Source organism: Giraffa tippelskirchi, chromosome 6 (assembly GCF_054371585.1).
Source record: "Giraffa tippelskirchi isolate mGirTip1 chromosome 6, T2T-mGirTip1v1.2.pri, whole genome shotgun sequence".
Classification (NCBI taxonomy): Eukaryota; Metazoa; Chordata; class Mammalia; order Artiodactyla; family Giraffidae; genus Giraffa; species Giraffa tippelskirchi.
The window spans coordinates 61,397,293-61,410,836 of record NC_137280.1 but is presented as its reverse complement, the minus strand read 5'-3'; the positions used below and the strand labels follow the sequence as shown (position 1 = coordinate 61,410,836).

Below are 13,544 nucleotides of genomic sequence, written 5' to 3'. Positions count from 1 at the left end.
TTCTTAAAAATCCTCACTATCCACTGACCTTAAAGTGAGGACTGAAGCGTTTAAGGGTGTGGCCCCTACATGACTTTTCAGCTCCATCTCAGGACCCTCTGCCTCTCACTTGGTACCCACTGTTTTTTGCTTCCTCCCACCTCAGGGCCTTTGCACATGCTGCTTTCCTCTGCTAGCGTGCTCTTCCTCTCCATCTTTCTTCCTGACTGCCAGACTAGCTATGGGTCCTTGTTGAGATGCTCTTTCTGATCCCAACACTTTGCTCCTATTAAATCTATCAGGCTGTATTTCTCTGGTTTTATGTAATTATTTGATTAATATCTTCTGTCTATCAAACCCTATGCTCTTTTAAAGTAAAGATTTACTTTATCTAGAAGATTGTGTACTTTTGAGTCCCCAGAGTTGATCACAACAATTGGAATGAGTATGGACCTCAATAGTTATCTGTTGAATGAATAAACACCAACTGGCCCCAGCTGTGACAAAGACAGTTTAGTTTTCCAATTTCCATTCATGTGTCTTTTGAGGGAAAAGGGCAAGAAAGGCACTGACCGTTTCTATTACTGGAGAATTAGGTATCATATCCCGTGAGTTGTTTCATGATGTTGTTGCTGGTATCCCGTTTTTCTTAATTAGTTTGAGGGGAAAGATTTAAATGTTGTTTCTAAAAAAATATAAGCAAGACCACTCTGATTTAAATTAATCCGATTGAAGAATACATGTAGGGACTCCTAACAGCTTCTTGGGAAATGGGTATTCTGCTTTAATTTTTAAAATTATTTGTTTTATTTTTTGGTTGTAATGGATCTTCATTGCTGTTTGTGGGCTTTCTCTAGTTGTGGTGATCGGGGGCTACTCTTCATTGCGGTGCACGGGCTTCTCGTTGAAGTGGCTTCTCTTGTTGCGGAGCACAGGCTCTAAGCGCATGGGCTTCAGTAGTTGTGGCTCGAGGGCTCTAGAGTGCAGGCTCAGAAGTGGTGCAGGGCTTTAACTGTTACACGGCATCTGACATCTTACCAGACCAGGGATCAAGTCCTTGTCTCCTGCGTTGGCAGGCAGATTCTTAACCACTGTACCACCAGGGGAGTCCTAAATTTTTTAAATTGTTAAGCTATAGTACCTTTAAGGCTAGCTCTGCACAGTTGGCCTGGAACATTACTTTATTTATTTTCTACACAGGATAGGCCATGAATGATAATCAATGTGTAAAACACTGGACAAAGCTGATTCCAAAATTATCCTCGTTTACCATTGCTCCTCACACGTTTCTTATGACACAATCTGACCTGAAGGTGTTTCAAATACTTTTGCTTTTCAGCATTCTATATGACATCAAAAAAAAATTGAGCTGTATTTAACTTGGAAGAATTTTCCATTTTTACTGTTTTATTGTGGATTTGAACAATGTGTACTGTTTTGTCAAGAGCTGACTTGGCATTTCACTGTCCAGAATCCAGCAGAAAGCATAATACCGTCCTCCCAAATCTGTCCTAAAAATAAAGTTGCTCTTTTCCTTTTCAATGTCACTGCAAATGTGTGTTGTGCTTTTCCCTAAACCTCATCCATGAAAAACACATTCCTTACTTAGTGCTCTTCTTGGACAAACTATAATCTGAAGATAAACAATATCTTGAGGAGGTTCTGGATGCAAAATCCATGGGGACAAGAGGCTGCGTTTATCTTACCTCTGCTGTATCCCACTGCTTGGCACATAAGGGACACTCAATAAATAGTTTTAAATGAAAACTTTTTAATTTATAATTACTTATTAAACATTTGATATTAAAAATAAAGCATATTTATTTTAGAAGTCTTAGGAAAAATAGAGAAACAAGAAGGGAAAAAAAAGATACTGCTACTTAAAGTGGAAGCAAAATCACTCAGTTGTGTCTGAGTCTTTGTGACCCCATGGACTGTAGCCTACCAGGCTCCTCTGTCCATGGGATTTTCTAAGCAAGAGTACTGGAGTACTAGGTTGCCATTTCCTTCTCCCACTGCTATTTAAAGATGACCACTATTAACATTTTGGAATATTCCTCCAGATATTTAATTTATGCATATGTACATATTTTTTCTTTTAAAATCATGCTATACAGTTTTATTTTAATTTACAATGTACTCAATATATATATTCCATTCCATCAAGTAATTTGAGCTATATCATTATTGATATCTGTTATTTCACAATAAGAAGGATCCATAGTTTATGTAACTAATCACACTAGGAAACATCATCAATGCTATAAATGCTCTAGTTTTTAGCACTTCAGGAAAATAGGACATATGTTCACTAAGGAGTGAGTGTCTAGGGCCAGAATTCAGGGAACAACACTAATGCTTAAATCTTTGCTGAATCAGGAACATTCTAAATGACTTCTCATGTGGAAGTAACATGCTTCATTTTACAGAAGTAACATACATGTGAAGTGAAGTGAAAGTCACTTAGTCGTGTCCAACTCTTTGCGATCCCGTGGACTATACAGTCTATGGAATTCACCAGGCCAGAATACTGGAGTGGGTAGTGTTTCCTTTCTCTAGGGAATCTTCCCAACCCAGGGATCAAACCCAGGTCTCCCACATTGCAGGCAGGTTCTTTACCAGCTGAGCTATGTGTCAGACTATCTAAAGCAAACAGTAGCCCCAGTGCTTCTGGTGTCGAGAGGGGAACCCCAATCCAGCTTCCTCCATACCACCAAATGGCCCGTCAAGAAAGAAAGAAAAAAACGGATTCCATACTTATTCATGTTTAAGGCCAAACATTTCAATTCCTTTGTTTCCTATTTCACCTAAGAACACTAGCCCCTCACTTCCACTCCCTGCTTTAGATAGGATGGCAGATCTAGACTGTGTTACTTTGAAGATCAAAGGTTTAATTTAAGAAAAACTGACCCCATCTGACAAGTGTATTGGGTATTGTTTCTAAGACTGCTTTTGAAATTAATCTGTGCTTAAGAGTCATGACAGAACCTACCATATATGGTGGTAAGACTGAATAATGCGACGGATGGTTATTCACATCATGGTGCTAGGGCTAGGGGGCACCATATTTGGTGGGAATTGTATATCTGACTAAGGAGAATTGCTACTGGTCTCATGGAGTTCCCTGTCCTATTCACAAATACCCAGAATCATATTTTAATTCCCACTTGGAAATTGCCATATGTTAAATCCATTTAGCATAAATACAAATGAATTTCTCCAAAACTCACTACTACTACTGAGCATGTTCCACAAGCATTTAATGGAAAATTAGCAACATCTCATTTTTAGATGGGACTTTCAACAATGAAGTATTTTAAGTGGTGTATATAAAGTTTATTCCAAGCCAGCTTCTCAGCTTGAATAAGTGAATGTGTCCTGTAAATTGTAAGGATTAAAACAAGGTTAAGATATATGGCACAGGTTAAACATCTAGTAATTTGCTAAGTGCTTTTAGTTTAACTTCCAGTAAAAAAAAAAATTACTTAATACTTAAAAAAAAGTGTTTCCAATTATATCTGAGACCTAGAATTAAACTTCTCAGAATAAAACCAATTATGGAAAGAAAATATTCACCTAAGTCAATTTGAGGTCACCAGTGATTACTATAGGGTAAAGAAACCATTATTTCATGCTGCCCATGGGCAAAACCATGACTTAAGGCTTTTCAGTTGGAAAAGGGGGTAGCAGGGGTTGGAGTAGGGAGGGACTGTTCCTCTCCCATTTCCTCCAAGAAGAGCTGATGTGTCCTTAGTTATAGGGGTTGGCTCTTAGGTCTTTGGGTTTACCGGCTTAGCACCCAGCATGGTGCCTGCACAGAGCACACATTCCTGTCTATTTACAGATGAGGAAGAAGACGGGATCAGCAGAAAAGGAAGGTCTGGATTCTCCATGACCCTCTACGAGCCCCCAACGATCCTTCGGCTGATGGCTCCTGGCAAGGTATAGATGAAGAGGACCAGGAAGATGATGAGGATGATCAGAATGAAACCAATGATGATGTACTTCTTGTAATTCCTCCAGATGAGGTGGTACAGGCACTTGAAGGGGCTCACGAACCAAGAGAAGGAGGTGTTCGGGCGGCTGAGAAGGAAGCAAGAGAAGATCAGGGAAGGTGCCAGAGTGTCAACACATAGGAATCTCAAGATCTCAGGAAGGATTTCTGACTTTCAGTTTTGCGAGGACCCACAACGAGAGGCCTGAAAATGGAAGAAGACCATGTTGTCTTCAAGCAGGAGCAAGCTAACTTTTTATGTGATAATGATTCCTCATCATTTTAAAGAGTGGTCCTGAGGAGGGCAAGAGCCTAGTTAGAACCTAGCCAGAGAACTGAGAGCCCTCTGTCTGTCCTACCCTAACCAGTTCAAGCTTCACCTCTTCCACGAAGCCCTCCCTGACTACCCCAGTCCACAATAATTCCTCTTGTTCTGAATTTCTGCCTCACTCATTGCTTGACCTACCCCCTTTTTGAAACTAACATGTGTTTTCCACACTCTGATAACTATTTTATGAATCTGTGTGCTCTCCCTAAACAGACTGAAAGCTTCTGGAAGGCAGAATTTATATGTTATATTTCTCTGGTGTTCTTCAAAGTGTTTTTTTTTTTTTTTTAGTAGGTACACGTTGCAGTATCTTAATAGATAATTTTGAATTAATGAAGCAACAATTATGTTCCCAACACTATGATAGATTAAATATAGGTGCAAAGAAGGGAAAACCTACTCATCAGGAGACACTTGGGGTCCAGGGAGGAACAAGATAGCTGTAATTTGAGACAGTATTTTGTGTACATATTTCATATCTATCAATATATATGTTTACTTTTTTAACTTTTTTTTTAGTTTTTCTGATTTGGACCATTTTTAAAGTCTTTATTGAATTTTTTTCAATATTGCTTCTGTCTTATGTTCTGATTTTTTTACCACAAGCCATGTGGAGTCTTAGCTCCCCAACCAGGGATCAAACTTGCACCCTCAACATTGGAAGGTAAAGTCTTAACCACTGGACCACCAGGGAAGCCCTATATGTTTACTTTTTAATCGATACATAACCGTGGTTTAAACTGAACATGGTAATCCTTGCTGCTAGTAATTCTACTTCTGGAAATTCATTTTAAGTGACAATTTATAAAGGGGAAACATTTTTATCATATTATAATAATGGAAAAAGGTAGAAGTAAATTAAACATACAACTATCGGATGGCAACCAACTTAAATATGGGTATCGAGTCTATGAACAATTCCACAGCCATTAAAAAAAATCCTCTGACAATTATGGCAACAAGGTAAAATTTTTCAGCCAAGGATAAGTGAATTATGAAGATAATTTTGTATGCATGGTTAGAGAAAGACAAGGAAAAAAATTCATGTGAAACTCACATTCCCATACAAAATTATTGAAAAAATATATGAAATTATTCTGGAATTGCTTATTTGGTGGTATTATGAAAAAATGTCCTTTCCATTTGCTGGATACTGTGTAAGATTTTTGGAATATTTTTCAGTTATAGGACCATGCCAACAAAGAATCAGCCTGCAATTCAGGAGACACAGGAGACCTGAGTTCGATCCCTGGGTTGGCAAGATCTCCTGGAAGAGGAAAATGGTAACCCACTCTAGTATTCTTGCCTGGAGAATCCCATGGACAGCGGAGCCTGGCGGGCTACAGTCCATGGGGTTGCAAAGAGTTGGAGACAACTGAGTGACTAAGCACACACAAAACACAAAGAACCAAAAAGCTACATGAATTGGATAGTACCTATTGACTCCTCCTCACTTCTCACTTCTCCCAGAGGGATGTTTTGGAGAAACGCTTGCATCCTCTGATATGGGGACCACAGAGGGCCTTCCCCACATCTGATTCCCTTGCCCCCACGGCTTCACTCACTTGGGCTTGTCCAGGGGCTCTGGCTCCTTTCGGGCTTTTCCAACAGGACTTTTCTCAGCTTCCTCTGCTGTCACGAGGTGGAACTCGGCTTCAACCTTGCCCTGCACAAAGACAAAGCTCTCAGTGTCTAGTCACCAAGAGCTGCGGGGTGGGGGTGGTGGGGGAAGGCAAAGCCAACTTTCTAGAAGAAGTGTTATCATGTGGGAGAACGCCAGGAAGGATTTTGACTATCCAGCTGCTTTATTTTGAAGAAATATTACCTCTTTGGTCCTGGGAGAAGCCATTTTTATGATGGACGATAAAAGTCCTGAAATAACGTTACTCGAGTTTTGAGAGGCAAGGGGGTCCCAGGTGTACACATAGACACACAAATTTCACTTGTAACCATTTAATATCTGTAGAAGCAATATGAATTATAGAAAATAGAAAAGGGGACTAATTACTTAAGTAGCAAACCCTTTTGAATCTGCTACCATCTTTCTTCTCTGTCAATGACCCTCAAGCGGAGCTGGGTGTGTATGGACCTACATTTGCCAAACGGCTTTTCTGCCATCCTTGTTTTTGTTGTACCCTCTAAGTATTTTAGAATTATCCTTTTATTCTAGCACTCTCTTCCCGTCTCTTCCCTCAGTGAGAAACAGTCTCTTTGGTTTGAAAATTGTGAATCATATGCTTCTTCAGAACACCGTGCCAAAGTTATTGGCAGGGATGTTAAGTCTTAGGTTATCAAAGGATGAGACAGGACATCTGTAAAAGGTGAGAGTCATTCTTTCTTGTTGATTCACTACTTTTGGAGGCTCCCTGTATACCAGGCACTGTTCTAGGCCCTGGGGACTTAAAGATTAAGAAAAATAGGATCCTTGATCTACTAGAGCTCCTGTTCTTGGTGGAGGAGACCCTCTCTCCTGTTCCTTCGGGTTTGTGGATCAAGATTCAAGGTGAGGGACTTCCCTTGTGGTCCAGTGGTTAAGACTCCATGCTTTCAATGCAGGGGATGCAGGTTTAATCCCTGGCCAGGGAATTAAAGTCCCACATGCTGTGTGGTGTGGCCAAAAAAACAAAATTAGAAAAGATTCAAGATGATAGGAGGGACACAGAAGTGGCAGGAGACTGGAGCAACATCAAAGAATTTTAGCACCTATGTTTGCTGTTAAAGTTTGCCTTTCTGAACCCCGTGTGGATGGGGCATTACCTGACTTCTGAGGTTGATTTCCTATGCAGTAAAAAGGTCTAAGGTTCTAATGAACCAATGAGCTAGTGTTAACTTATTTATTGTCTCTGAAAAAGCCAAGGCTGCTTCATATACATATATATACACATATGTATGTATATATATGTATATAAATACATAAATTTCATTTATATTTATTTATTTTTTGTCTGTACTGGGTCTTCATTGCTGCACAGGCTTTTTCTCCAGTTGTGGTAGGCAGGCGTCTCATTGCGGTGGCTTCTCTTGCTGTGGAGCACCGGCTCTAGCTCGCATGGGCTTCAGTAGCTGTGGCACGTGGACCCCGTGGTTGTGGCTCCCAGGCTCTAGAGCGCAGGCTCGACAGCTGTGACCCGTGGGCTTAGTTGCTCCTTGGCATGTGGGCTTTTCCCAGATCAGGGATCAAACCTGTGTCTCCTACTTTGGCAGGCAGATTCTTTACCACTGAGCTACCAGGGAAGCCCAAGCCAGGGCTTCTTAACAAACACGTTTAGTTGCTGGCAGCCACGAAAATGTAATCATGGGAGAAATTAGAGAGAAGTAGAGTATTTGGGGTGAGTTTGGATCCCTAGGTTGGGAAGAGCCCCTGGAGAAGGGAAAGGCTACCCATTCCAGTATTCTGGCCTGGAGAATTCCATGGACTGTATAGTCCATGGGGTCACAAAGAGTCAGACACAACTGAGTGACTTTCACTTTCACTTTTTTTTTTTCTCGCTTTTTTGGAGCAGGCACAGAGAGGTAGTGTCATGGCTGTCTGAATTAGTAAAGAAGCACAGTGGGCTTTTATTACAAGTGAAGTCATGAGTTCAAATCTAGGTAGTCTCATCCATTCTTTAGACCAGTTCTGTGACCCAACTCAGAAGGGACTAAATTCATATGACCTGAAATATTCCTTAAAAATACTTGTACTCATTCCTATTGAGAAATTTTGGCTCCATTAGCAATGACTTGCACATAAAGGCACTCAGGAAATGCTTGGAAAGAAAGAATATAAAGCTTTTATCCATTCTTTTCACTCCTCTACACATCTATTAACAGTACAATAATAGTAATATAACTCTAACTGTAATTGCAATGCTTTATTGAATGCTCATTTTGTCCTAGATTTGTTTTTTTGACTATAATCTATCTATCTGAATCTATCTATCATAGTGACTAGCAGAGTAGGTCTCCTTTATATTGATAGAGAAATAAAGCCATAAAAGTCAAATAACTTTCCCAGGGTCCCATAGGCAATTAGCTAACCAACTGGAATCTGAACCAAACTCTGTATGATTCCGAAGTTCATGCTCTTTCCTTTATAGCAGGCTGCCTCCCAATTGCCAGATACTTGGACTAAAATTTTTATGGGACCCTTCCCAGCTCTAACATGAGATGATTCTATGATTGCCTTCATCATTGCCACCTAAACGCATTTGTCTTCTTGGGCCTTAGTTTCCTCATCTATCAAATGGCCAGAGGCTCTTTAAAGCAACTTGGCTCTAACTGCTAGGTTTCATGAAAGGCAGAGTTCGAGCTTAGGGTAACCGTGTAAGATTTCATGGCTGGAATAAACCCAAGAAGCCAGCTCCCAATGCATGGCATAGAGGGCTTCCAATCTGTAAGATAAGACCCTCTGGCTGATTTCCAGAGGTTTTTCAGCAATGATCTGGGCTCCACTGAGCAACACTTTCATATGCTAGGAGTCTCATTCAACTCCCCTATACTTGACAGAGTTTAAGAGTCACTAACCAACTGCTGGGCTCCAGAATGTTTGGAAGAGAGGACAAAACCCAATGGAGAACAAGTGAGTATGAGAGTGAAGGGATCATAGGTGCCTTTTTTTCTTCATTGCTTAACAATAAGCTTAGCCAGAGTGCTGTATAACTTGCATGGTGGTATATTATTCCATTTAAACCACTTGACAGCTTGACAAAATAGATGACATTTTTATTCCCAGTTTACAGCCCAGGAAACAAAGGCTTGATGATGTTTGCTAACCTATGTCACAAAACTAGGATTTGTAACCAGGTTCTCTGACACCAAATCCCATCCTCCGCTATTTTGGAAGAAAAGCTATGACAAACCTGGAGTATTAAAAAGCAGAGACATCACTTTGCCAACAAAGGTGCATATAATCAGTGCTGTGATTTTTCTAGTAGTCATGTATGGATGTGAAAGTTGGACCATAAAGAAGGCGGAGCACCAAAGAATTGATGTTTTCGAACTGTGGCACAGGAGAAGACTCTTGAGAGTCCCTTGGACAGCAAGGAGCTCAAACCAGTCAAATCCTAAAGGAAAGCAACCATGAATATTCATGGGAAGAACTGATGCTGAAGCTCCAATACTTCAGCCACCTGATGTGAGGAGCCGACTCATTGGAAAAGATACTGATGCTGGGAAAGATTGAAGGCAAAAGGAGAAGGGGGTGATAGAGGATGAGATGGTTGGATGGCATCATTGACTCAATGGACATGAGTTTGAGCAAACTCCAGGAGACAGTGACAGACAGGGAAGCCTGGTGTGCTGCAGTCCATGGGATTGCAAAGAGTTGGACACGACTGAGTAACTAAACAACAGCAACATCTGCTATTTTATGTGTCCAAGTGGTTTCATTTTGTGGAAGAGGTGAACCAGCCTATTTATTTAACAATCAATCAATATGTCTTTTCTGAAATGTTCAGGAAGAATCTCACAATCACTGCCATTCCCTAGCATTAGAATATATTTTTGATGTTAAATGTTGAAAAACACACACTTGCTATGAAGAGGGAAAATGTTGCACAGATGAGGCCAGATACAAAATAATATACTATGTGTGATTTCATTTAGCTAAAGAAGGCAACAGGTCAATTGATGAGGTTAGAGGTCAGGATAGAGGTCAGGACAGAGGCATGAGGGGTCTGGGTCACTGGAGAGGTTCTGCTTCTTTGTCTAGGTACCTATGGGAGTGTTTAGTGTGTGAAAATTCATGGTTGGTACACTTTTCTAGAATGTATATTACTCTTTTCTGTATGTAAGTATATTATGTATTAATAAAATTGGCTTTAAAAAGAAAAGAAAAACATGTTTTTGACTTCCATCTAATGGCTGGCCTTCAGTAACAGGGAATAGCAGAGCAAGGCATAGCATAACACAGCCCAAGAATTGAGTGAGTAGGATTTGGTGCAGACAAATTTATATCTGAAATCAGACTCTACCACTTACTAGCTGTGTAACATTGGGTGAGTTAGCTGCCTGCTCTGAGTCTCACTCATCTGGGGATGTTAATAGCAGGTACCCCATAAAGTTGCTTTGAAAAATAAATAACACTTATACAGTGCTCACCTCAGTGCTTGGTGAATATCAAGCTCTTAAAAAATCATAGTTCTTACCTTCAACATTACTTCATGGACAGAAATGCATAATTTAATAAGAAATATATTCTGCTTATTCAGAAACGTCTCAAAGAAGTCCGAAGGACCCATATTCTCACAGAAAAAAAATTTAAAGAGAAAAAAAAGGAGGCAGAGGATATGAAATGAGTTCTGCTCAAAGCATAGGAGTCATCAGCTAATATTATGAAGAGCCTCGCCCCCGCTTCACTGCCCTGCCTGAGTGGGCATGAAGCGTTTATCTGGTATCACAAAGGCAGCAGGGGGAAGGTGTTTACTGACGTAGCCTGATAAATGCTGCTCCTCAGTCCATATCTCTCCACACAGAGGCCATGTCCTGTTTCAATCATCAGTATTCAACCAAGTACCAAGTATAGGTCTTAAGCTAATAATATCTTCCCAATTTAATTTTAAATCAGTTGGAAAAACTGGACACTTTGAGAGACTATCTGTTAACCTAATGACATCTATGGATGGAAGAAAATGATAAGGATAGGTCCTGACAAGACTAGATTTGTGGTATCACGGCCATCACTTATGGGCTTCACACTTCACTGAGCCCGGAGGGTGGATGCTGGGGGAGACCGAGGAGTGATTCTGTTGAGGTTGGATATGCTGTCTTCAGCAATAATGATTGCTTTCTAAACACAACTCTCACTTGTATGAGATGAGGCGTTTTCACACATGAATGGTGGGAAAGTATGCTGGTAAGGTCCTTTAGGAAGAGGAATACACATATAGATAATACATACATATATACGTGAAAGTCGCTCGGTCGTGTTCAACTCTTTGCAACCCCATGGACTATACAGTCCATGGAATTCTCCAGGCCAGAATACTGGAGTGGGTAGCCTTTCCCTGTTCCAGGGGATCTTCCCAAGCCAGGGTTCGAGCCCAGGTCTCCCGCACTGCAAGCAGATTCTTTACCGGCTGAGCCACAAGGGAAGCCCTCATATACACATATATATACATATGTATGTACATGCACACGTATATATGTGTGTGTGAGTGTGTGTGCATTACAGTATATGATCATACTCTGGACCTAGGAACTCCATTTCTCGATAGCTAATTTAAGGAAATAATTCAAAACTCAGAAAAAGCTTTAACACAAAACACATAGTCATCATTCTTTTGGATATTCAAATTGCCCTATTTGTTACAATGAGATGCCTCAGGCTCACATTGCATTTATCCGCCCCTGACCTGGAGTCAGCCATTTCCCCAAAGATATATGGATTCTTTTGCAGGAATTTGTATTTAGAAACAAGTGTCAGGGTTCTAGGGATCATTTTTGCTACTGAGTGATTATACTTTTTGGTTCTTTTGGTGAACAGGGTTAGAAAAAAATATTTTTAAATTCATGAGTCAATGATGATACAAAAGAAATAAAGCAAGAGAAAAAAAATACCATTTACCACCACTAGATATGCATCTTACACTAATTCTTGATTCAAAAACTTGGTAGTGAATGGAGAGAATTAAGCATTTATCTGATTTTTTTAGGGGAGATGGTGACTACAATATATTTCCATTTGATGAGAGAAAGCTCTTCTTAAGACATGAATGTCAACCAATAAATGAAAAACAATGATATAATTAGATAATACATAGATGGACAGATAGATAAATGATAGATAAAAATGGCTGGGTGCCTATTCAAAAATAAAATAGTTCAAAAAGATAAGTAATAGCAATACTATAGTAATAAATAGCAATATAATAAACTATGACTGAATCTTGTTTATAAAACAAACCAGCTATAAAATACATTTAAGAACAATAGGGTATCTTTTTTGTAGAAGGAGAAATGAATATGATATGGATATCAAGTTATATTAGGCAATATTATTAATTTATATGTGATCATGGCATTATAGTTATGTAGGAGGATGCCCATATTCTCAGGAGATGCACATGGAAGTATTTAGGGGCAAAGTGTTAGGATGTCTACAACTTACTCCTAAATGACTCAGCCAATGTATGTGTGTGTGTATATCTATACCTATACATATATATATATATATATTCACATATATAAGCAAAATAAATATGGCAAAATATCAACAAATGGTGAATCTAGATGGTGGGTATATAGCTGATCCTTGCCCTAGTCAACTTTTCTGCATGCTTAAATTTTTTTAAATGAACATATGTTGAGGAAAAACACATGATTTAACTATGGCATTTCTATTTTGAAAATATAAAGAGTTAATCATATTCATAATATTATGTAGAGGAATGCTTATTATAACACTGAGTAAAACAAAATGAACAAGGCATTATTTTTAACATAGAATGATCACGACTACATAAAATTAACCAAAATCTATATATATCAGGAATAACAATATGTATTAGCAATTGTTTTCTTTGAGTAATGTACACATGTGCACTATTTTTTCCTTTCTGCATTTTGGTGTCTTTTGAATTTTCCATAAATGCATATAATATAGTTTGTCTTAAAAACGATCTTCACGTGAAAAACATCTCCCCTCTCTGCTCCTGTAGAATCTGAATTTGCCATGTACTTTTCAAATGGTTTGTCTGTCTACAGCTCTCCTCAGCTAAACTGTGAATTTCCATATGGCAGGAATGTGTCTTATTGATTGCCGAGCCTTTAGTGCCTAGTGTGTGAGTATGTAGTTGTAGTAAATGCTGACAACTGTTTTTTCGCACTAAACTGAAGGCAAAGAAACCCCTCTTTTAATTTTAGTTATTATGCTCTTGGAACTTATCTGGGCTACCTACCTGTAGACTCACAAGATTAACCTATAAAAGAAACTTCCTAATCTCCATCTCCTAAAAGAGTGATTTCTTTGAAGGTTGCTTTTAGCAGGATAATAAGATGTATAATGCAATGTGTTTAATGAAAAACATGTTCTATACATATTTCCTTTCCTTCACCAAAGGATGCTCATGCTTTTGCAGTTGCATTTGGAGCTGTTTTTCACTCACTATCCATATTCCACACTAGGAGCTGTGTGATCCAAGTCTCTCAATTATACCCTTTGGATGTACAGATAAGCAGCTTTAAAAATAAGCCTGGCAGGTGGCAGAGCCCATAAACAAACCCCTCCTGGCTGCTGGTAATTGGAATAAGAGGACAGTGATG

At 39.4% G+C, this 13,544-nt stretch overlaps 1 protein-coding gene across 1 annotated transcript in view; it reads right to left on the bottom strand.

The window, feature by feature from the left end:
- Positions 1-3,224: 3,224 nt before the first annotated feature.
- The window catches only part of FER1L6 (fer-1 like family member 6), a 144,447-nt gene continuing 134,127 nt past the window's right edge, over positions 3,225-13,544 (bottom strand). The window contains exons 41-42 of the mRNA XM_081498956.1: positions 5,867-5,967; positions 3,225-4,062 (exon numbers count right to left, since the gene is read on the bottom strand). Coding sequence (XP_081355082.1) covers positions 3,879-4,062; positions 5,867-5,967 — 285 coding nt within the window. The 3' untranslated portion in view covers positions 3,225-3,878. The remainder of the gene's footprint in view (positions 4,063-5,866; positions 5,968-13,544) is intronic.